The sequence below is a fragment of the Bufo gargarizans genome, chromosome 1, assembly GCF_014858855.1.
Source record: "Bufo gargarizans isolate SCDJY-AF-19 chromosome 1, ASM1485885v1, whole genome shotgun sequence".
Lineage (NCBI taxonomy): Eukaryota > Metazoa > Chordata > Amphibia > Anura > Bufonidae > Bufo > Bufo gargarizans.
The window spans coordinates 696,187,083-696,211,980 of NC_058080.1; the positions used below are offsets into that span (position 1 = coordinate 696,187,083).

The 24,898-nt window shown below is 44.6% G+C and overlaps 1 protein-coding gene across 1 annotated transcript in view; it reads left to right on the plus strand.

Annotated features, from left to right (window-relative positions):
- Positions 1-16,717, plus strand: part of LOC122924798 (chondroitin sulfate proteoglycan 4-like) — a 41,719-nt gene extending 25,002 nt beyond the window's left edge. The window contains exons 8-10 of the mRNA XM_044276233.1: positions 2,074-2,246; positions 12,571-12,754; positions 13,201-16,717. Of these exons, the coding sequence (XP_044132168.1) occupies positions 2,074-2,246; positions 12,571-12,754; positions 13,201-15,242 (2,399 nt within the window). The 3' untranslated portion in view covers positions 15,243-16,717. The remainder of the gene's footprint in view (positions 1-2,073; positions 2,247-12,570; positions 12,755-13,200) is intronic.
- Positions 16,718-24,898: the final 8,181 nt, after the last annotated feature.

The following is a 24,898-nucleotide window of genomic DNA, read 5'->3' on the forward strand; positions in this document are numbered from 1 at the left end:
GCACTGTTACAGGGGGGGGGGGGATCTGTGTATGGCACTGTTATATATGTGCCATCCACAGACCCCCCCCAGCCCATAACTGTGCCATCCACAGATGTCCCCCATAAAAATGTCATCCACAGATCCCCCCCCCCCCCCCCGCCGCTCCAGTATACAAATATAAGATGTCTTATTCAATTAATAGTTATTAAACATGCCCCTCAACTCCTAATAGTACCTTACATCCTAACCGCTTCCGTACAATGCAGGCAGGCGTCACTCACTGACGTCACTTGCCTGCGCCGCCTGCTTCATTCATAAAGTAGGCAGTGCAGGCACGTGACATCAGGGAGTTACGCTGCCGCCCGCCCGGCCTGCCTGCATTCTACTGAAGCAGTTAGGATGTAAGGTAATAATAGGAGTGAGGGGCATGTTTAGGGTAAAATCTGCTCTGAAAATCCTCACGGACAGTTGACATGCCATTTCCACACCATGTACGTGAGATTTTGAAAATCTCACCTATAGCTGGTACTGTAGTACGCTGCGGATTTTCTGAACCAAAATCCGTGCGTCAATACGTACTGTGAGGGACATTTATCAAGGCTTTAGGGTCCATTCACACGTTCGTAATTTGGGTCCGCATTCGTTCCGCAATTTGCGGACCCATTCACTTTCAATGGGGCTGAAACGGATGCAAATCCACATTTCCTGCATTTTCGGGATCCGCATCCTTTTTTCAGGATCCGCAATTTCGTTCCTGAAAAAAATAGAACATGTCCTATTCTTGTCCGCAATTGCAGACCAGAAAAGGCATTTTCTATTATAGTGTCTGTGATGTGCAGTCCGCAAATTACAGATCGCACATTGCAGGTGTCCGTGTTTTGCGGATCCGCAAAACACTTACGGACGTGTAAATGGACCCTGAGAGTCCATTCTCACATCCGTAATTTGCGGACCCATTCACTTTCAATGGGGCTTCAACGAATGCGAATCCGCATTTTCGGGATCCGCAATTCCGTTCCTTAATAAAATAGAACATGTCATATTCTTGTCCGCAATTGCGGACCAGAAAAGGCATTTTCTATTATAGTGTCTGTGATATGCGGTCCGCAAATTGCAGGTGTCCGTGTTTTGCGGATCGGCAAAACACTTACGGACGTGTAAATGGACCCTTATGGTGGCATAAAAAAAAATTACAAATCTTGTTGCGCGCAAATATTAGACTTTTGGCCCTGTGACATAAAAAGGCGGTGTGGTGAGAGTTTTTGAGGATTTTGGGACTTTCCAACTCTTATACCATGTGTGTTTTTTTGTTTATTTGTTTTTTGAGGCGAGGCAGGTTGTTTTATTAAAGGGGTTATCCCGGCTCTCCTGTATTGATGACCTATCTTCCAGACCCCCGCCAATCAGCTGTATGAGGAGACAGCGCGTGCAGTGTGCACGTGCCGTCCCCCAATCTCTTCCTGTTCGCTGCTGCTTTGCCATAGATAGCAGCGGCAAGAAGGAGAGATGGCATGTGCACAGTGCATGCGCCATCTCCTCATACAGCTGATCAGCGGGGGTGCCAGGTGTCGGACCCCTCCGATCTGATATTGATGACCTATCCTGAGGATAGGTCCTCAATATAGGAGAGCCCAAAGAACCCCTAGTCATGTCCATCAGCTACGGAATCTGGTCTACACAAATCACTCTTGGAAAAGTCTCGTAGCTGTCACTGCCAACTTCTGTACAGGCCTCTTAATAAATTTGCCTCATCTTCCTGCTGCCTGTGCACCGGAGTCTGAAATCTGCACAGTCTATGAGCTACTGTAGGTTTCAGCTAGAATTTACGCCAGTTTCTGATAAAAATTTATGATAAATCCAGTGGGTCGCAGGAGGCCATGCGCCCTCCCGCTTGGCCTCCAAAAGCATGAAGAAGCACAAAAAGTCTCAAATTATGGCACAAGTATGGCCCACATTATTCATCTTAAGATGTGTTTTTTTTTTTTTTTTTAAGCCACAAAAATGTGATAAAGGTTTCATAAATCTGCCCCGTTGCCTTTACTATAGATATTTCGAATACTCTGTGGTAAATCTCTTTATATTTGTTTCCAGGAATGAGAAGAACAATTTCTTCAGACGTATTAAAAGCTGTAACCAACGATGAGAACAGTTCAAGTAACCGGTCTATAACCTTTGACATCACTTCTTCTCCCATGCATGGGAAAATCTTAAAGTTTGTTCAAGAAAATACTACTGAGGAGGCGTCCAGCTTCACGCAGCAGATGGCGAGTAGTTTGTTATAAAATTATCTATTATAAGTGGCTACGGGGCAACGCATCAAAAACTGCAGTCTAGTGTAAATGTAGATTGGATCTGTCGCCCAAAAATGCAGGGCAGTCTGCAGGCAGCAGGTTATAGAGCAGGAGGAGCTGAGCAGATTGATTATATCGTTTTTGTAAATTATACATTTAAGGCCTCTTTCACACTTGCGTTGTCCGGATCCGGCGTGTACTCCACTTGCCGGAATTGCACGCCGGATCCGGAAAAACGCAAGTGTACTGAAAGCATTTGAAGACGGATCCGTCTTAAAAATGCTTTCAGTGTTACTATGGCAGCCAGGACGCTATTAAAGTCCTGGTTGCCATAGTAGGAGCGGCATACTTACAGTCCGTGCGGCTCCCGGGGCGCTCCAGAATGACGTCAGAGTGCCCCATGCGCATGGATGACGTGCCATGCGATCACATCATCCATGCGCGTGGGGCGCCCTGACGTCACTCTGGAGCGCCCCGGGAGCCGCACGGACGGTAAGTATGCTGCTCCCCACTACACTTTACCATGACTGCCAGGACTTTAGCTTCCCGGCAGCCATGGTAACCATTCAGAAAAAGCTAAACGTCGGATCCGGGAATGCGCCGAAACGACGTTTAGCTTAAGGCCGGATCCGGATCAATGCCTTTCAATGGGCATTAATTCCGGATCTGGCCTTGCGGCAAGTCTTCAGGATTTTTGGCCGGAGCAAAAAGCACAGCATGCTGCGGTATTTTCTCCGGCCAAAAAACGTTCCGGTCCTGAACTGAAGACATCCTGATGCATCCTGAACGGATTTCACTCCATTCAGAATGCATTAGGATAAAACTGATCAGGATTCTTCCGGCATAGAGCCCCGACGACGGAACTCTATGCCGGAAGAAACGAACGCAGGTGTGAAAGAGCCCTAAATCTCTTTCTGGTCTCAGTTGTACACGGGGGAAATCTTATCAGTGACTGATACCATTCTCTGTGTAAGTGTATACATAGACAGCTGTCAATCACTGATAGTTGTACACGGGGACAGTCTTATCAGTGACTATCATGTTACACATGCATGGTTTGCCTTTTCTTTGTGTGTGTCCCTTCTCTCTTCCCCTAGCTCCTGCTCTCTCTCTTGTCTCCTCCCCTCTTCTTCATTCTGGCTTCACCCCTCATCTCAGCTACTTGCTCTGTTAGCTGCCCACAGCATGATTTTTTGACCTATCCATCTGTTCATCGGTGTATGATCTGCACAGTTTGGAATAAACTTCTTCACGATCTACAAGGTGTCGTTTGGATCGAGTCACTGTCCGCCGATTCACCTAAGATTGATGGTTACCGCTATCTCAGCAGAACTGTAAGCTACAGAGATCACACTTTCAATGCTTAGATTGGAGAGGCAGAACAGTCCAAAAATCAGTGAAGGGATCTTACTAGATCTGCAAAATATCTTTCAAGGGATCCTTGCTAGCTATGCATGTATATGGACACTGGAATATAGCAGAATATATGTACAAGCCTGTATACTCCAGCCAGCAAGCAAATCTCAGCATAAGATTCATCAGTTTTCTGCACAGATTATTGAAGAAACTGTTCATGCAACTGTTATATAATCAGCTCCTAGACTGTCTGTAGTGTCACATGCATTCTGCCTGCAGGTCACTCTGTATGCAATCAAAACTAAATGTGCAGCAGCCATTGCTAAACTTCTCTCTGACTCCCCCTCCCACTGGTTGCCTAGGAAACCCTCTCCCAGAGCCAGAAGATTGATACATTTCTATGCAAACACATACCTTGTGATTTAACCCTCTGCTTGCCATCACAATGCACCAGCAAGGCAATGTACAATCTGAGGAACCTAATACACAGAAAGAACCTGAACTTCCAACAGATCAGGAGTCAGATCCTCAAGGCCACATAAAACAAAAACGTTTAGTGAAGCCAACCTGGAAAGTCCAAGAGAACTATGAGGCTGACAAAGAAGAACTGCTGCAGAACATCAGCCACTCATGGTCTAAAACTATGGAATGCATGTCAGCTCTGTCTCAACCAACTCATAAGGTATTGAGGGCGCTGTTAAGTAGTTAAATGCTGCCTATGAGAACTACCAAAGACTGTCTGCTAAATATGCTGATCTCTTAAAGGGAACCCGTCACCAGGATTTTGGCCATAGAGCTGGGGACATGGGCTGCTGGATGGCCACTAGCACATCTGCAATACCCAGTCCCCATAGCTCTCTGTGCTTTTATTGTGTTAAAAAAAAGTTTTGATCGATATGCAAATGAACCTCATATGTGTCCTGTATCCTGGAGATGAGTCCGGCGGAAAGGAGCCCAGCACCGCCCCGCGTCCTCCGAATCTCCTCCTTGCTGGCTGACGTCACAGAGCTGGAGCGCCGAAATCTTGCGATGCGCGAGCTAGCGCATGCGTAGTTCGTTCCCTGTGCTGATGCCAGCACAGGGAATGAACATGATGCCGACTCGCGCATCACGAGATTTTGGCGCTCCAGCTCTGTGACGTCAGCCAGCAAGGAGGAGATTTGGAGGATGCGGGGCGGTGCTGGACTCCTCTCCTCTTCTGTGTTGCAGAAGAATTGGATCTACTCATCAGGTGGCTAGGTCCTCAGTCAGCTGAACGTATCAAGAGACTTAAAACCGTTTACATTTCTAATCCTGCTGCTGGTCTCGACGCTGCTTGGGACAGACTTGATCATAGCTTTGGCAGCTCTGAGGCCATCGAAGATGCCTTACTCAAAAGGTTGTAAGGCTTCCCAAGGATGACGGCTAAAGACAATCTAAAGCTTCAAGAACTTGGTGATCTTCTACTAGAGCTTCAACTAGCTAAGGCTGACACCCACCTACCCGGTCTTAGTTACCTTGACACCCCTCGTGGCATCAACCCTATTGTCCTTAAGCTACCATATGGCATCCAAGAAAAATGGGTTAGTCAAGGATCTACTTACAAGAAAAGGTATGGAGTAGCCTTTCCTCCCTTTTCCTACTTCTGTACCTTTTTAAAAAGCAAGTTGTGGACTCTAAGAATGACCCAAGTTTCTTCTACGGTGACTGTAACCCTCTTAGTCCACCTTTTCCAGGACTTGCAAACACGTGCATAACGCACAGAGACCGCGGGGGTCCAGTGTCAGTGAAAAGGACTGATGTTCAACCAGCACCTGCTACGGTCCCTTCGAAGACTGGACAAAACAAGAAACTCGAGGATCTGAATCGCCAATGTCCCATACATAACAAGCCACACCCACTTAAGAAGTGCATCGGCTTCAGAAAGAAACCTCTACAGGAACGCAAGGAACTTTTAAAGGAATTTGGAGTTTGTTTCAGATGCTGTGCTTCCACAGAACACCTGGCAAAAGACTGTAAGGCCATCATTAAGTGCATAGAATGCGGTAGTGACAACCACGTTCAAGCCCTTCATCTGTACCAACACAGCACTACTCCATCCACTGACATCCCCCCAGGGCAAAGCTTGGCGGGGAGCACGCTGAACAAACGGCAACCTCCACCCCAGTGTTCTCAACATGCACCGAAGTCTGTGGGGAAGGACTTTGTGGGAAATCCTGCGCTAAGATATGCTTGGTTCGCGTATACGTAAAGGGCAAACCTGAAAGGGCCGTAAGACTGTGTACCATTCTCGATGACCACAGTAACTGATCTTTTGCAAGTACAAGGTTCTTTGATCTCTTACTCCTCTCAATGGCAACTTGGAGATAACCTTGCCTACTATCATTGAGTGCAATCAGATCCCAACAAAGGCCTCATGCACACGGCCGTGTTCCGCGGCCGAGAGCGGACCGTGGAAATCCCGCCGGGATTCCTCCTGACAGCATGAGGGATTACAGAAGTCTGGGGTAGAAGAGCCAGTGATTGGAGAGGCAGAACAGTGACTGATAGCATTCTCTTCGTAAGTGTGTATACATATGTCAGTCACTGATAGTTGTACATGGGATGTGTTATCAGTGATTGATATCATTCTATGTGAAAGTGTGTATTATACATAGCTGTCAGTCACTGATAGTTGTACACAGGGATAGTCTTATCAGTGACTGATACTATTCTCTGTGTAAGTGTGTATACATAGATAGCTGTCTGTCACCTATAAGACAGCCCGTGTGCAACTGAGCTCTGAAATAGCTAAATGCCTAAATTGCAAGTTATGCAGAATTTTTTATTATAAAACAATATATCTATCTGCTCGGCTCCTCCTTCTCTATACCATGCTGCACACTGCATTTTCTGGTGAGAGGTTCTCTTTAAAATCAATGACTACCATTTATCACCCTGCCATTTTTACTGTAGGTGAAACATTCTGTACTGGTTAATATCGGATGAAACATCCGAAGTTGATTTGCATAAAACTTTGTTCCAATACTGTACGGAGCAGGAGCTCCGTACAGTATTAGAATGTATTGGCTCAGATGAGCCGAAGTTATTACTTCGCGAAGTCTTTGGAGACTTCACGCAATCATTTCATAAATTAATTTGTATTGTAAAAAAACATTTCCCGAACTCCGATTCGGTTCCAAGGTACCACTTGGAGCCGAATCCGAGAAATAACTTCGGCTCATTGGAGCCAATACATTGTAATACTGTACGGGGATCCTGCTACTGTACGTATTAGAATGAAGTTTTATGCGAATCGACTTGGGATATTTCGCTCATCCCTAATTGTAATCTATCCTTATAGCAGTGGGAGTTCTGTTTTTAAGGTATAGAGCTTTAACTCTCCTCCATAGTCCTATAGCTAAAGGGGTGTACTCCAGTCACAGGAAGTGGTAGCCTTTAACCCCTTAGGGACATAGCCTTATTTCACCTTAAGAACCAGGCCATTTTTTGCAAATCTGACCAGTGTCACTTTAAGTGCTGATAACTTTAAAACGCTTTGACTTATCCAGGCCATTCTGAGATTGTTTTTTCGTCACATATTGAACTTCAGGACACTGGTAAAATTAAGTAAAAACATTTTTTTATTTTTTTTTTTGCATAAAAAAATACCTAATTTACCCAAAAGTTTGAAAAATTTGCAAATTTCCAATTTCTCTACTTCTGTAATACATAGTAATACCCCCCAAAAATTGTGATGACTTTACATTCCCCATATGTCTACTTCATGTTGAAATTATTTTGGGAATGATATTTTATTTTTTGGGGATGTTACAAGGCTTAGAAGTTTAGAAGCAAATCTTGAAATTTTTCAGAAATTTACAAAAACCCAATTTTTAGGGACCACTACAGGTGTACAAGTCACTTTGCGAGGCTTACATAATAGAAACCACTCAAAAATGATCCCATCTAAGAAACTACACCCCTCAAGGTATTCAAAACTGATTTTACATACGTTGTTAACCCTTTAGGTGTTGCACAAGAGTTATTGGCAAATGGGGATGAAATTTGAGAATTACATTTTTTTGCCTAATTTTCCATTTTAACCCATTTTTACCACTAACAAAGCAAGGGTTAACAGCCATACAAGACTGTATCTTTATTGCCCTGACTCTGCCGTTTACAGAAACACCCAATATGCGGCCGTAAACTATTGTACGGCCACACAGCGGGGCGTAGAGTGAAAGGTGCGTTGTTTGGTTTTTGGAGGGCTGATATTGCTGGACTGGTTTATTTACACCATGTCCCATTTGAAGCCCCCCTGATGCACCCCTGGAGTAAAAAATCCCTAAAAGTGACCCCATCTAAGAAACTACACCCCTCAAGGTATTCAAAACTGATTTTACATACGTCGTTAACCCTTTAGGTGTTGCACAAGAGTTATTGGCAAATGGGGATAAAATTTGAGAATTTCATTTTTTTTTGCCTAATTTTCCATTTTAACCCATTTTTTCCACTAACAAAGCAAGGGTTAACAGCCAAACAAGACTGTATCTTTATTGCCCTCACTCTGCCGTTTACAGAAACGCCCAATATGTGGCCGTAAACTACTGTACGGCCACACAGCGGGGCGTAGAGGGAAAGGTGCGGCGTTTGGTTTTTGGAGGGCTGATTTTTATGGACCGGTTTATTTACACTGTGTCCTGTTTCAACCCCCCCTGATGCACCCCTGGAGTAGAAACTCCCTAAAAGTGACCCCATTTTGGAAACAACGGGATAAGGTGGCATTTTTTGGGGGACTATTTTTAGGGTACATATGATTTTGGTTGATCTATATTACATTTTTGTGAGGCAAGGTTACCAAAAATTTAAATTTGGAAATTTCCTCTCCATTTGCCATTAACTGTTAAGGAACACCTAAATGGTTAATAAAGTTTGTATAATCAGTTTTGAATACCTTGAGGGGTGTAGTTTCTCCATGTCGGTCCTTTCCTTTTTTTTTTTTTTGGACCGTGTTAATCTGGGGGGTTGGGTCATGGGGTATTTTTATACAGAAGATACTTACGGACGTGGCGATACCTAATAAGTCTACTTTTTTTAACATTTATTTAGGTTTTAGACTATATTATCCTTTTTGATACAAAACATATTTTTTTGTATCTCTAAAGTCTGAGTCATATTATTTTTTTTATTATCCGATTATCTTATGTGAGGGCTCACTTTTTGCGGGATGAGAGGACGGTTTTATTGGCACTATTTTGGGGGCTATATGACTTTTTGATCGCTTGCTATTAAACTTTTTATTATGTAAGGTGACCAAAAAAATCTTCTTTTGCACCTTCCCAAAAAACATCAACTCCTCCCATATACCGATTGTATTCGACGATACAATCGGGCTTGAGGACCGTTGCCGCGGTACCTCGCACAGGGACAGGGGTGATGCCGTTACCATGAATTGTGGACAGCATAAGGACATCCCTCTTGTCCTTATACCTGACCAGCAGCAGGTTTCCAGTGGTAAGGGCACGGGTCTCACCCCTGAGGATAGGTACCTGGAGGGGGTGGGCAGGGAGGCCACGTTGATTTTTCCGCACGGTCCAACAAGCGGACGTGGATCTGGCGGCAAGGGACTGGAACAAGGGGATACTGGTATAAAAGTTATCCACGTACAGGTGGTAACCCTTATCTAGCAGTGGGTACATAAGGTACCACACAAGTTTCCCGGTAACACCCAGAGTGGGGGGACATTCTGGGGGTTGAATCCGGGAATCTCGCCCCTCGTATACACGAAATTTGTAAGTGTACCCTGAGGTACTCTCACAAATTCTGTATAGCTTCACACCATACCTCGCCCACTTGGAGGGCACATACTGGCGGAAAATGAGTCTCCCCTTGAACGCAATGAGAGACTCCTCAACCGCGACCTCCCTTCCAGGTACATAGGCCTCCATGAATTAGGCCCCAAAGTGATCGATGACTGGCCGTATCTTATACAGACGGTCATGGGCAGGATCACCTCGGGGGAGACATGCTGCATTATCTGAATAATGCAGACATTACCGGATGGCCTCAAACCGGGAGCGTGTCATGGCCGTACTGTAAAGTGGGGTCTGGTATAGGACGTCCCCTCTCCAGTACAGACTGACACTGGGTTTCTTGACCAGGCCCATATGCAGCACGAGGCTCTAAAATGTCCTCATTTCGGCTGCACTGACCGGCGTCCAGCCACCGGGCCTGGCCAAAATGGAGCCCGGGTGTTGAGTGATGAACTGTTGGGCGTACAGGTTCGTCTGCTCCACCATCAGATTTACCAGTGGGTCACTGAAAAAATGACAAAAAAAGTCATATTCAGTGTAGCCCACTGTGGAAATCTGGATTCCTGATTGGCCTACAAAATCAGGAATCACGGGCTCGTATCGCTCTAGGCTACACCAGACTAGTTCACCGGCAGGGTGCTCTGGTGGATTTAACTGGTGGGCCGGGAAACCAGTACGAGCCCCAGAGCTGCTCGTACTAGGCTGGGCCACAGGGTCCCTAACATGGCGGTCCCCTTGCTCCGCCTGGCGGAATGTGGGGTCATCCTCGTCCTCACTGGGACTCTCGGAGTCAGAGGCAAGCTGGGCGTATGCCTCCTCAGCCGAGAACGTCCGTCGGGCCATAGGGGAGTGTGTGTCTGCGTGTGTATGTGCGTGTGTGTAAATCTTTATTTGGTGTGCGTGTGGGTGGGGGCACGGGTGTTCACGAACTCACCCTAAAACTAACAGAATAAAAAATAACTAAAAAAAAGGGCAAAAAATGTAAAAAAAAAAATCAAAACCGCTGATCAACCATCCGAAGTTGATCAGCGGTGGGGTGTGCGATGCGCTAACAGTGGCCGGACGCTAAAAGTGCCGGCCACAGTCAGTGTACACAAAAAAAAAAATTATTAAAAATCCTGCACCCCAAAAAAGTTGCGGGGGGGGGGGGGGCAGCAAGCGGCAGCACCCCTGGGGGGTCTGTGGACCCCAGACACCCTAACTTAGGGTGATGCAATCAAAGTTTACCAAACTAACTTTACCTTTATTTTCCCTGCCTAACCTAAACTTTCACTATGTACCTGATGGGGGGTGCTGGGGCACAGATGGGGTGAAGCTGGCAGCGATGGACGAGACGTGCAGGCAGCTCCTCTCTCCTCCGGCTCCGGAACACAAAAGGAGGAGAGAAGCGCTTGCATCATTCGAATTTCGCGCCGTCCCGCCCACAGACCAATCAGAGGCGATCCTGAGAGGTGATGTCACCATCACCTCTCAGGATCGCTGGATGGTGATTGGTGGGGTGAAATCACACCACCATCACCATCCTGTTCCGGGTTATCGGGTCTTCAGAGACCCGAATAACCCGGAAACGCAGAAAACCGCAGGTCTGAATTGACCTGCGGTTTTCTGCGATCGCATACATGGGGGGGTCACAGGCTCCCCCGGCACATTTGCCCCAGGTGCCTGCTCAATGATTTGAGCAGGCACGGGGTTCCGATCGCCGCATGCCGCGCGGCGGTCATCGAAAATACACAGGGCGTATACCAGGACATAAGGGCGTAGGTACGCCCTATGTCCGGAAGAGGTTAAAGGGACACTGACAGGCCCAATAAGCATAATTATCTATATATATGTATGCACAGGTCTTCTAATGTGTATTAAAAACATGTAAGTCACCTTATGAATACTGCAAACTGGTGTTTTATAACCTGATGTAATCGCTCTTCTTTCTTCCCCAGGGGGCGGCGTTTCAGCTTCACTTCTGCCAAGCCGCGCCCCAACGGCCAACCCCCAACCATCAATATTCCCTTCGCTGGGCGGCTTCTGCTGTCCCCGATGTCTTTGAGAGCAGCGCTCGCCCAATAGAAAGCTTTGGGCATCGGACTCGCTTTCAGCTTCTGCGCATGCGCCCGGAACGCTCACACGCCGGGATTACATCGTGCCTGCGTCCCCTCTGCTTCTTTGAGGCCGCTTCAGCCTCTCCGTTCTGCGCCTGCGCCGGCCACTCTTCTGAGCATCGCTTTAGAGCGCTGCTCTCAAAGACATCGGGGACAGCAGAAGCCGCCCAGCAAAGTGAATATTGATGAGCTGGGCGGCGCTTCAAAACGGCTGTTGGGGCGCGGCTGGGCAGAAGTGAAGCTGAAACGCCGCCCCTTGGGCAGAAAGAAGAGCGTTTACTTCAGGTTATAAAACATCAGTTTGCAGTATTCATAAGATGGACAGGGGTTAGACTTATGTTTTTAATACACAATAGAAGACCTGTGCATGTGTATATATATATATATATATATATATATATATATATATATATATATATATATATATATAGCTAATTATGCTTATTGGGCCTGTCAGTGTCCCTTTAAGGTTATATTTGGAACAGATTTGGGAGAACCTGCCAGAAACGTAGCTTCAAAGACTGCCGAATTTTTCCATTTAAGAGCCCTTTGAGCATGTGTTATATAACTAGTAAATATTCACTGTTCCCATCAGGGTTTGAACCCTACTGTCAAACGAATCTATATGGCAGGGTTGACCTGACGTATGCCAAAAGCCAAGTGATGTCCTACCTCATGGGCAACACATGTCACAGATGCCTTATACAGTGCTGTACATCGCTCCCATGGTATACCACCCACAATAGGTTGAGATGTGAACAGAGCCAGTATACACACTAGTAAATGTATAGGTTACAGAGAGCTGTAAGGTCATCAATTGCTCTGGTTTCTATTGTTAGCAGGGTCCCACGTTGATTTTATTTTTTTCTAGAGGAGACTTCTCCAGAAAATTGCTTGATTCCTGTGCACTTTTGCCAAGTTGGAATGACAAAACAAAAATCACTCAAACTTTGGTGATATCCTAGTTCTTAACGACTTGTCGCCTACAGACTAATGTAATAGCTTTAAGAATCTGTGGTACCCTTACCTTGCTGATATTTTTTTCTCCTTTAATGTGTTTTTGTCTTGCAGATTGATGAGGGAAAAATCCTCTTTCAGCATACAGATGCAGAAGCCTTGGTATGGAGCATGCAGGATTCCTTCACCTTCACCGTGTCCTCTCCTCCAGCTGTTCTGGAAATGCAAGTTTTCCTTATCACAATATCATATGAGATCAGTGATCCCAGCAGATACACTCGCCTTATTGCCAATACAGGTAAACGCAACTTCAGACAATGGTGAAGATTTATCAAGACTGGCATTCCTGAACCATTGATCTCCCGTGTACCAGAGTGAGGTGCGCCCAATTAGTTAAGAGGCAGATGCCACTTAATAAATTAGGTGTATATATGGTCCTCCTTGTGACAGAAACTCAAATCTACACAATCTAGGGGCTGACATTGACTTGAGCTATAACTTACGCCAGTTTATGATTCAGTGGAGGCTCTGCACCCACCACTCAGCCCCTACTTTTCTCTTTTCTAATTTAGAAAAGGTGGTGAGAAGTTCAGATAATCACAAATTATGGCTCAAATATGGCGTGCACCATAATTTGTGACTTTTTAACAGCATTAAAGCAATGACACGTCTGCCCCAATGCTTTCGGTCTGCACAATTTACATCCTATATTTCTAATTTTTCTTTTTTTTCTTTTATTACCAGGTGCCTCTGTTGTGGAAGGAGGAAAAGTCCAAATAGACAAGTCAAAATTGGATGGGTCTAATCTTTTAGCCAGACTACCAGACTCACAGCGTTCCTTTTATGAAGTCTGGTTCCAGGTGACCTCATTGCCCAAACACGGTGTGATCGTAGTGGGAGACAGGAACATTACTAAAGAAAAGCCAAACTTCTCCCAGTACATCGTCAGTAAATTTGGGATTACGTATTTTCATGATGGAGCAGAGTCGCCCACAGATGACTTCTCTTTTGCCACATGGCTAAATTTAAAAAGCAAATCTGCAGTAAAACCAGACATGGACGTGATAGAAGAGCAGTTCAATATTACAGTCACTCCAGTGAATGACCAAGTGCCTGAACTTAAGACAAAGCGGCCGAGTTTGACAGTTTTGCAAGGAAGAATGAAGGCCTTGGGCCCGGAAAACCTAAACGTTGAAGATATGGACAATCCTCCGGAAGATATAAAATACACCGTTATTAGCATGCCAAACAATGGTTACTTGGCAAAATCTGACAATCTCAATGCTTCTATCCAGTCTTTTACCCAGGCAGATATAAATAATGGTGAGTTGTGGTTTATACAAGATGGATCTTCAAATTCTGGAGTGTTTTATTTCAGCGTTTCCGATGGGAAACACAAACCACTGTATAAACTCTTTAACCTGGATGTGATTCCTGTTTCCATCACCTTGGTTAACAAAACAAATCTAGTCTTTTTGCAAGGACAAACCTTTTTGACCATCTCGAATAGTAATCTAGCCGCAACAACAGATGGAAAGAGTACGATCATCAGTTATGAAGTATCACAGCCTCCTAGATTTGGCTTCTTCATTCTCAATGATAGACATGTCACAAGGTTTGATCAAGCAGACATAGACATGGGTAAAGTAACGTACCATACTGAAAACTTCACTGTGTCTGAAGATGTGTTTGAGATGGTGGTCTTCACTTTAGAAACCAACCTTACCGGGCAGAGGGTGAACATCACAGTGGCGCCACTAGTAAACATTCAGCTTGGTCTGAAAATCCCTTCTGGCCTGGTATACACTTTAAAGGCCATGGATTTGGATGCAACTGAACTTGGAAATCTAACCAACAGTGACCCGGAATACCATATAATAAATCCACCAATATATGGAAGAATACAGAGGAAAATGTTCAAAAAAGATTTGTATGCAGATATTGAGATGTTCAAACAAAGTGATATAGATTCAGGAAGTATATCGATGTATGTTGATGCCAACATCACAGAACAAGAAGTGTTGAATGATTCCTTTGTTTTTATGCTCAAAGCACATGGGGTGCCACCTGCCTTGGGCTATTTCATGTATTCTGTTGTTCCTTATGAACCATTCATCGTAGAATCTACCACCTCTTCAGGAGCACCTTCAGTCAGTTCCCATGCTCCCTTTTACACTACTCTGGCTTTTGAGAGAAGAACAACAAATTATTGGCTAAATAAAAACCTTACCGAACCTCCTACAAAGAGATTTGGTAACCGCAATCGTTGGGGCAACCAAAAAATTGAGGAACCCATCCCATCTGCAGATGTAGGACTCACTACCCCTTCCATTAAAGACACTACCATTAAACTGTTAGTAATTACTCCAAAAGCTGAGCCTAGTCAAACCAGTCCTCTTTCTATGATTATTCCACTAGTCGTTCTTGTCATCTTTCTTCTTGCTGTCATCTTCTTTGTCTGGTTCATTCTTAGGAAACGGAGGGCAAAAAAGGCTCCGCCACATGTTAGAAGTCATTCCTATAGCATGGTGCCCCAGGTACCCTCCCCATATACAGAACGTAGTGCCACTGTGCCAGCTGTGACAGTTACCCCCCTGCAAAAAACCAATGACTATTGCTCTGTAAGCCCGTTACTGTCATCAAGACATGATCACTTGCATACAAACTCTGCTCCCTCTTTGGAAGTCAGTACTCAACAGAACTCTTGGCTGCAGATGGATCCTGAAATGATAGAGCATTGTCGGAAGACTAATCCAACCCTTAAAAACAATCAGTACTGGGTATAGACCACTATGCCCATCTCCACTCTCATTACATAGGAAACATATTTCATAAATATGTATATTTTTGTATTTATCTGAATTAATCTCTGTCATATTTATTTAATCATATGAAAAAAAGATATGCTGGAATAGTTAGAGATTTCTTAAACGCTATGGACAACTTTGGCATGGAAATTTTTAGACCACCTGACATGCAGTTTCTAACCTCTTCCTAGTATGCTCTACCTCCATATCTACACTCTGTAGAGGCAGTTTAAATTCCTATTCACAGCCGTGTTCCCTGGAGGACTTGGGTGCTTTCCTCCCTCTCTGCACTCTGATCTGCCTTTGTAAGCTCCTGCCACTTTTTCCTACAAGTATACGGCCTCTTGCACACGACCGTGTGGCCGTATTGCGGCCCGCAATACACGGGACACCGGCTGTGTACATTCCGCCTCATGGATGCGGTCACTTGAATGGGTCCACAAATCTGGAGATGCGGTGTGGAACGGAAGCACTACGGAGTGCTTTCGTGGGGTTCCGTTCCGTGCTTCTGTTCCTCAAAAAGATAGAACTTGTCCTATCTTTTTGCGGAACGTACGGATCTCGGACCCAATTCAAGTGAATGGGGTCGCAATCCGCATGCGGCTAGCCCACGGTCAGTGCCTGTGCATTGCGAACCGCAATTTGTGGTCGGCAGCACACATTTGTGTGCAAGAGGCCTAACTAACACTAAGAGAATAGAGCAGAGATGGCCAACCTGCGGCTCTACAGCTGTTGTAAAACTACAACTCCACCATGCCCTGCTGTATGCTGCTAGCTTAAGGCAGACTGGGTATGCTGGGAGTTGTAGTTTTGCAGCAGCTAGAGAGCCGGAGGTTGCCCATCCCTGGAATAGAGGGTTTAGGGCAGAGGCAGGAGCATTGCCCTTGGGACCTGTATCAAAAGCTGCAGAACAGCCAGCTATTTATCAAACTGCATCTGCTGTAGTACCAAAATAGTAATAATAAAGACTTAAAGGGGTTAATCAAAATAAATTTATTTCAGAGCATCGGCAGGGATGTGGTTAAAATGATAACATAAACTTGCTGCAGTTACAGCGGTGGGTCGGAGGGTGCTGAAAAGGTCAGTTAAAGTTTTGTTCATGATTTTAACCACGCCACTGCAATTGCCCCAAAATAAATACAACTTTGAAAACACCTTTAATTTAGCATTTAGGAAACACATGACGAATAGACAAAAAAAATCAGTGCAAAGATGTCCATAGCCTTTAAGCCATTATTGCGTACCTCACTTATGCTTTTGGTGCAGACTACTGATACTTTTCCCTTTAAAGAGGCTCTCCGCCATTATTTATATATATATATATATCAAAAAGGAATTCGGCGGCACCAGTACGCTGGCTCAGGTGCTATGTCCAAGGGAATGAGCTTCACCCTTATTATATATGTAGAAATGGGACAGCACTCCAAGACTTGAAAAGGATAGATATCTTTATTCACCCATGTGAAAAAATAATAGCAACGTTTCAGCTCACAACTGAGCCTTTCTCAAGCTAGGCTTGAGAAAGGCTCAGTTGTGAGCTGAAACGTTGCTATTATTTTTTCACATGGGTGAATAAAGATATCTATCCTTTTCAAGTCTTGGAGTGCTGTCCCATTTCTACATATATATATATATATATATATATATATATATATATATATATATATATATATATAATATTTTTTTTTTTTAAACATCTGGTTCATAGCACATGCTGGTTGTAGAGAATGGCATGGCTTCAATGTTGCCAAAATGCCTCCCCCTTCTTTAACGTACATCTCCATGTCATGTTTAGGTCCAATATTCTGTGCGGTTTAATTTTATGTAAAAGTGGCACCATGGTTAGCAATGCATCCTAGTGGGCTAAAATCCAACTATGTCCTCCCTGTGTTTTCAGGTTTTTCCTCCAAATCCACTTTCCTGTCAATGTTCTTAGTTCTGTGAAATGGCCCACTGCTTCATCTGCTGCCTGACGTCTCACTTATTAAAAGACCTCTGGGTAGAGATGTCTCAGCATGGCCCTGATATTGCATCCGCAGGGATTCGCCATCCACAGTAGGTGATATCACAGCTTATCTACTCCCTCCTGACATCTGTACAGGTCACAGAGCAGGTCTCGAAAACTCTCCCATAGAAGTCAATGAGGTCCCCTCCTGACCACTGTGTCTATGGACCATGGGGCTGCCGTAAAGCAATTCTTTAAGTGCTTTCTTTATGCTGTTAAGAACAACTTGGGCAAGATGGTCGCCCACATAATCATGTTCAGGAAATAAAATGCAGAAATCTGAGATTAGAAAAAAAATGTGTTGCTATCTGGTTTTAACTGGCAGAAAAAAAATTCAATTGTACATTCCCTTTAAGGGCATTTTTTAACTAGCCCCATGTAAGTGTTGTACCTAATGATAAAAAAAAATCATACTCCATTGTTATTTTATTATTTATTTGAAAGAGGGGGTTACACGTACATAATATAAAAGATACAAATATGATAAACATGAAACTATTAACAGACTGGTACAGAGGGGGAGACTGAGGGGAGATCTAATAACTACAGTGCTCCAGACCAAAAAAAATGACCAGGAGCCATTGGCTCCTAAACTAAAAAATTTAGGAGCCAAATTACATTTTTTAGTCGCCAAATTTAAAATGCATATAATTTAAAAAAAAGGACTTTGAGAAGATGAGACGCAGGTCACAGCAGTGAGCCAGCACTACATATAGGAGAAAACAGCACCACATAGCTCTCACATCCAGGGACATCTTCTGGGGGACAAGGCGACTAAAAATGGCGAATTGCGTGGTTTAGAGTTTTTTTTTTTTTTTCTGTTACGGCCTTCACCGAGCGGAAATATTTTTTTATATTTTAATAGCTCACACTTTTTGGGACGTGGCGATATGTAATATGTTAATTCTTTATTGTTTGTAAATTTTATATGTAAAACTGGGAAGGGGGCCATTTAAACTTTTAGTATTTTGGTGTTTTTTTTGTTTAACTTTTTATTTAATAACCATTTCTTCCCTTAGGACTAGAACCTGGATCTTTTCATCCCTTGTGCTATTCACCCTGATAGAGATCTATCAGGGTGAATAGGATCTCGCACATCTCCCTGCTGCCCTGTGCTCTGTGCACACAGCAGCAGGGAGCTGAACATGGCAGCCAGGGCTCCAGTAGCATCCTGGCTGCCATGGTAACGATCTGAGCCCCAGCAGTGTAATCTGCCACTGCCACCAATGGAGGGGATTGGACCCTGTGGCCACCATATAACAATGGGAGGGGACTTGTGGCCAGTGATAATGGGGGGGGGAACTTGTGGCTAGTGATAATGGGGGGGGGGGGGGGGGGACGACGACTTGTGACCAGTGATAATGGGGGGGGGGGGGGGTGAGGCTTTGGGGGGGGCGCACTGCATCACCAATGAATGTAATTAAAGAGGACCTTTCGTGGGTCCAAAGAATATTAACTTATTAGTAGTAGGCAGCATAGAGCGGCGCCCAGGGATCTAAGTGCACTTACTATTAGTCCTGGGCGCCGCTCAGTTCACCTGCTGTGGCCCCCGGTAATTTCAACATTCAGAGCAAGGAGGAGGAGACGCCAGTGTCTGTCCTTCCCCCTGACAGCAGCGCTGAGGCGCCGCTCTTTGTAGCCTGCTACTAATAAGTTAATATTTGTACCCATGAAAGGTCCTCTTTAACTCCTGTCGGCAGCGGTATAACAGACCCGGCACCCGGCCTCAATAACAGGGCATGCGATCTGTGGCACCTGAGGGGTTAATTACCGCAGATCGCATGCCCTGTTATTGAGGCCAGGTGCCGGGTCTGTGATACCGCTGCCTATACTTATGTTTTACATTCATTGGTGGCGCAGTGGCGACAGCTCCTCCCCTCCTCCTCCCTGCTATCTGCCCATTGGTGGTAGTGGCGGCCGCGTCACAGTGGAGAGGGAGGGACTCCTTCCTTCTCCACTGACTGTGCGTTGCTACTGAAGAGAACATAGGCTGCGCAGGATCGCGGCGGTACAGTCGCAAATGGCGACAAGACTAAAAAGTCTTGTCGCCATCTGCAAATTTTAAGGCGCATTGGCGACCGTTTAGGTCGCCATCTGGAGCCCTGAACTATGTATAAATATATCAGGGGTCAGTACAGAGATCTATCCCATCATCTATTTATCCCCAGGACTGTGACTGTGACGAGGGGACATCCTCTGCCTCTGGAGGAAAGAAGGTTTGTACACAAACATAGAAGAGGATTCTTTACGGTAAGAGCAGTGAGACTATGGAACTCTCTGCCTGAGGAGGCGGTGATGTTGAGTGCAATAAAGGAATTCAAGAGGGGCCTGGATGTATTTCTGGAGTGTAATAATATTACAGGCTATAGATACTAGAGAGGGGTCGTTGATCCAGGGAGTTATTCTGATTGCCTGATTGGGGTCTGGTTACTAAACTGTGTTAGGATTTAGTTGCTTCTCAATGACTTGGCTAAGTCCCCTTGTCTATTAGGACCTTGTCAATAACTATGTCCAGTAACACATCCTCTACATGGCTGCAGCGTTATAGTATACAATAAAGTTATATAGGTGACTGTTGTAGAATAAGCCTCTTTTATGTTTATCTTTATTTCAGAAAACTCATGTGACTTCTGAGCACTTGTCTCTGCAGAAATGTCCGTTTTGTGATATTCATGGTAAAGCGCTTTGCAGAAACATCAGGTCATGTGATCTCTGTGCTTTCCTAGAAGGGGTTATCCGATATCGAAAATATCCCCCCCCCCTCCCAATGCCCGGGCCCCTTGTATGGATTATACTTACCTGCTCAGTGGCACCCGCGTCTCTCCGGATCCCTGCATGGCCGTTGCTCTCCCTGTTGTTCAGACCAAAACATCAGGTGACGGGGGCATCTGGTCATTGGGCGAAGCAGCCAATAGCAGGCCGCAACAATGACCAGACCCAAGGGGGCTTGTCCCAGTCTCGGCCTGCTATTGCCTGCTCTCCGCGTCGCCAGATAATTTGATCTGAGTGACTGGTAGATGTGGTGGCTATGCAGGAATCCGGAGGTACGCGGGTGCCCAGAGCACGTAAGTATAATCCATACAAGGGGCCCGGGCATTGGCGGGTATATTTTCGATATAGGATAACCCCTTTAACATTATTTGTTTAAAAAAACTAATTATAAATTTCCTATATTCTCAAAAGGACCTTTTCCATCCATTATGTACTAGGAAGGATTCATACTGCTGAGGGATAGGATTTAGCCGACTCACACTGAAGGGGCCATTTCTTGTACCCCAAAAGGACGTTTTCCATCTATTATGTACTAGTAAGTTGTCGCACAAATTAAAAAAATATAATGGCGGTGATCATGATTGTGGTTCAGAAATGAAGAAGCGACTTTTCTTTTATATGGCCTTCCAAATTGTGTTCCTTTAGTAGGGCCAGATCCTGGATGGGAGCGGACACATTACAGGTGGACGGCGGCAGTGAAATGAGATGTCAGTGAAGGCAGAATAGAATAGCCAACTTTATAGGAAGGGGCAAAAACTGAGGGCGACGTCACTGTCAGAGGTAACCTCATGCGCCTGCGAGATAATGTTGATGGCTCAGTCATCCTTTAGACATTTTCATCCCCTTCCTCTATAATGACAGCCGGCTAAGAGCAGGTAGAGTCACTGGTTAAGGCTACTTTCACATTTGCGTTTGGTGCGGATCCGTATTATCTTTAACATAGCCAAAACGGATCCGGCTTGAACACCATTGAAAGTCAATGGGGGACGGATCCGTTTTCTTTTGTGCCATATTGTGTCAGTGAAAATGAATCCGTCCCCATTGACTTACATTTGGCTCAGTTTCGTCAGACGGACACCAAAACGCGGCAAGCAGCGTTTTGGTATCCGCCTCCAAAGCGGAATGGAGACGGAACGGAGCCAAACTGATTCATTCTGAGCAGATCCTTTTCCATTCAGAATGCATTAAGGGCAAAACTGATCCGTTTTTGACCGCTTGTGAGAGCCCTGAACGGATCTCACAAACGGAAACCAAAATGCCAGTGTGAAAGTAGCCTAATATAGGCTGGTGCAGAATCTGACAGTTCTGCCGCCGAAACGGCCGCTGACATTACTGGCGAATGATGTGGTTTTTACTCCTTTATCCTGTATTTTGTCATTTTTTGCTGCTAAACATCCTAAACAAATGTAGCTCTGTTTTCTACTAAACCCCAAATTTCAGTCTATGATGCAAGAAACCCAACAAGCAATATTCCAGTGTCCGTTTTTATTTCAAATATACATATAAAAATGCAATATTGAAATGTAAGTTTTCACAAATATACACCAAAATGGCGTGTGATGATTATCTGCTGTATAAAATGCAGTTTTTGCTAAAATTAAAGAAGGAAAAAAAAGCTGAATTTGTCTGGTTCTGCAGTAAATGAAGAGCGCACGGTCAGTACAGTGTCAGGTTTCTTTTGCACAGATAGATTGTGTGAGAATTTGGGACTGTGATGCGGTCCAGTCAGTGACACACAGCCTGTGTAAATGGATGCTGTGAGCCTGCCTGGCACACTGTGCAGAAACTGCAGGAGCGACTGGAAATGTCTCGTGTGTCTCTCCTGGTATCGACTTTGGTGGAATTTGGTTATTGCTTTGTGTCTGCTGTTTCCATGTGTTTTTGTCTGTCCTGGCTCATCTGTGTTCGCTTATTTTACTTGATTTTGGCCGATCTGTCACTAGTCAGTCATTTTGACCCCGCTGTATCTTCCCCATATAGGAGTGCGTGTGGACTAGGAAGGATCGTGCAAACAGTTAGGACCATTGTTAGGGTAGGTGAGCATCAACATTTTCCCTTCTGTGACACATGATTAAAGCATTGTACAATGCAGGGAGTCCCCTTGTAGCAGTAGATGTTGCTCCTTAGTAGCAAAGGCCACCAAGGCTGTTTAATGTGTGTGTCTATATATCGTACATAGGCCCTGATATATCAGAACTTCACTCCAGAATTCTGGCATCAAAAAGTCGCAAAATATGGCTTTTACGACTTTCTTTTGCCCACAATTGCTCCAAATTTTGCGAATTTTTGCATTTCTACACAACTCACTCCAGTTTTTTGTAATATGGATGGGGAAGTGGGTGTGGCCAGCTATGTAAATGAGTTTCAATCTAGATTTATCATTGTGACTTTTTTTAAAAGTCGTAATCTCACTCCAGGAGGAGGGAAGAATAGGAAAACTGGCGGAGCACTGTGTACCGCAAATTGCTGTCCCCAATGCACAGGCAACCTCTTTGTGGCTTGAGCAGATCTGTCCGCAGTGCAAAAAAAATAATATTTATAAATTGAACAAGTTTTTGCAGTGCAAAGCCACAGACAAAATCCACGGAAGCGTTCCGTAGTGCTTCCATGCCTCCATTCCGCAACTTGCGGACTGGGGACCCATTCAGCATCCATAATGCAATGCACAAATGGCCGGTCATGTGAATGAGCCCTTATTAATATGTAAAATTATATTGTATAAAGCTGCACCAATGTGTCAGATTTATTAATACAAGTGGAATAAAATGATAATAGTACAGTTAAAATGATAATCGGAACTAGAAATAGCAGCAATCCTATGTAATGAACCTCCAAAGGTCAGGAAAAAATATCTTGAAAACCATGCAATGTGTAGCTGAAAACAAAGTTCAAAAAAATCGAATGTCCTATATAAAAATTATTAAAAGGCAATTCAGAGAGGTAATAGCAGTCCAGTAATTGCATGCAATCGTATGTGCTATATTACTCTGAAGATACATAAGAACAGTCTTCAATGTTCGAGAATGAACCAATGTTCGTATATGGCCATATATACAAGTATACTGGCTAGGCATATATATATATATATAAGCAATACAATACACTGGGTATAGATGAGAATATTGTTTGACCACTTATTTTGATCACCACTCACTGTTTGTTGTATAAGAGATGTGTGATGTTTTGGTATCCAGGCAGCTAGGTGGTCCAGTTGGATCCGCAGTGATCCCTTGGTCTGCTGAAAAAATGGATCCAATGATGTTTAGTTGCTGATTCTCTTGGACGGTAGGTCAGTCAGGTAGGAGAGTGTCCCTAATAGACTGGTTTTTCCCTGCCTGCCTAGGGAGCGACCCCATTTCTCAGTGGCTGGCCCTATTATTCTCACCCTATAGGTTGACTCCAGGTGCTGACCTAGTCAGATATTTTTCAATAGTCGTTCCCGACGCGTTTCCTCTGACAGGCAATGCTGTCAGATTCATCAGGGGTTATGAAGATGATGTAAATACGGTATAATAACGTTAGCTCAATCGCTGTTTGCGGTGTCCCAGCTGAATAGATGCAGTCCAGACACATGTCTGGGACTGCCCCCTTAAATATACCGGTTAGATTGTCTAAATTCGCATACGGTGTGTCACTTACATCGGATCCCGGCGTGCGTTCCATTTCATCAATCTCGGATCCGGAAGTGTGTCACCCTGCGCATGCGCAGTAGTTGCCAGAGTCCGCTGTGGAACGCATCACGTCAGAGGTATGCGCCCAGGCCCGCCCTAGAGTTTAGGGTACTGCATGATTGTGTGGAACGCATAGACGCCATATTGGTGTGTTTATAGGACCTAAGGTGCCACTTGATTCTGTGGAACGCATGGATGTCATATTGGTGCGTCTCAAGAAGTCCGATATACAGGGAGTGCAGAATTATTAGGCAAGTTGTATTTTTGAGGATTAATTTTATTATTGAACAACAACCATGTTCTCAATGAACCCAAAAAACTCATTAATATCAAAGCTGAATATTTTTGGAAGTAGTTTTTAGTTTGTTTTTAGTTTTAGCTATTTTAGGGGGATATCTGTGTGTGCAGGTGACTATTACTGTGCATAATTATTAGGCAACTTAACAAAAAACAAATATATACCCATTTCAATTATTTTTACCAGTGAAACCAATATAACATCTCAACATTCACAAATATACATTTCTGACATTCAAAAACAAAACAAAAACAAATCAGTGACCAATATAGCCACCTTTCTTTGCAAGGACACTCAAAAGCCTGCCATCCATGGATTCTGTCAGTGTTTTGATCTGTTCACCATCAACATTGCGTGCAGCAGCAACCACAGCCTCCCAGACACTGTTCAGAGAGGTGTACTGTTTTCCCTCCTTGTAAATCTCACATTTGATGATGGACCACAGGTTCTCAATGGGGTTCAGATCAGGTGAACAAGGAGGCCATGTCATTAGATTTTCTTCTTTTATACCCTTTCTTGCCAGCCACGCTGTGGAGTACTTGGACGCGTGTGATGGAGCATTGACCTGCATGAAAATCATGTTTTTCTTGAAGGATGCAGACTTCTTCCTGTACCACTGCTTGAAGAAGGTGTCTTCCAGAAACTGGCAGTAGGACTGGGAGTTGAGCTTGACTCCATCCTCAACCCGAAAAGGCCCCACAAGCTCATCTTTGATGATACCAGCCCAAACCAGTACTCCACCTCCACCTTGCTGGCGTCTGAGTCGGACTGGAGCTCTCTTTCTTACCTTGGCCATGTCTCTGAGTATTGCACACCTTGTGCTTTTGGGCACTCCAGTGATGTTGCAGCTCTGAAATATGGCCAAACTGGTGGCAAGTGGCATCTTGGC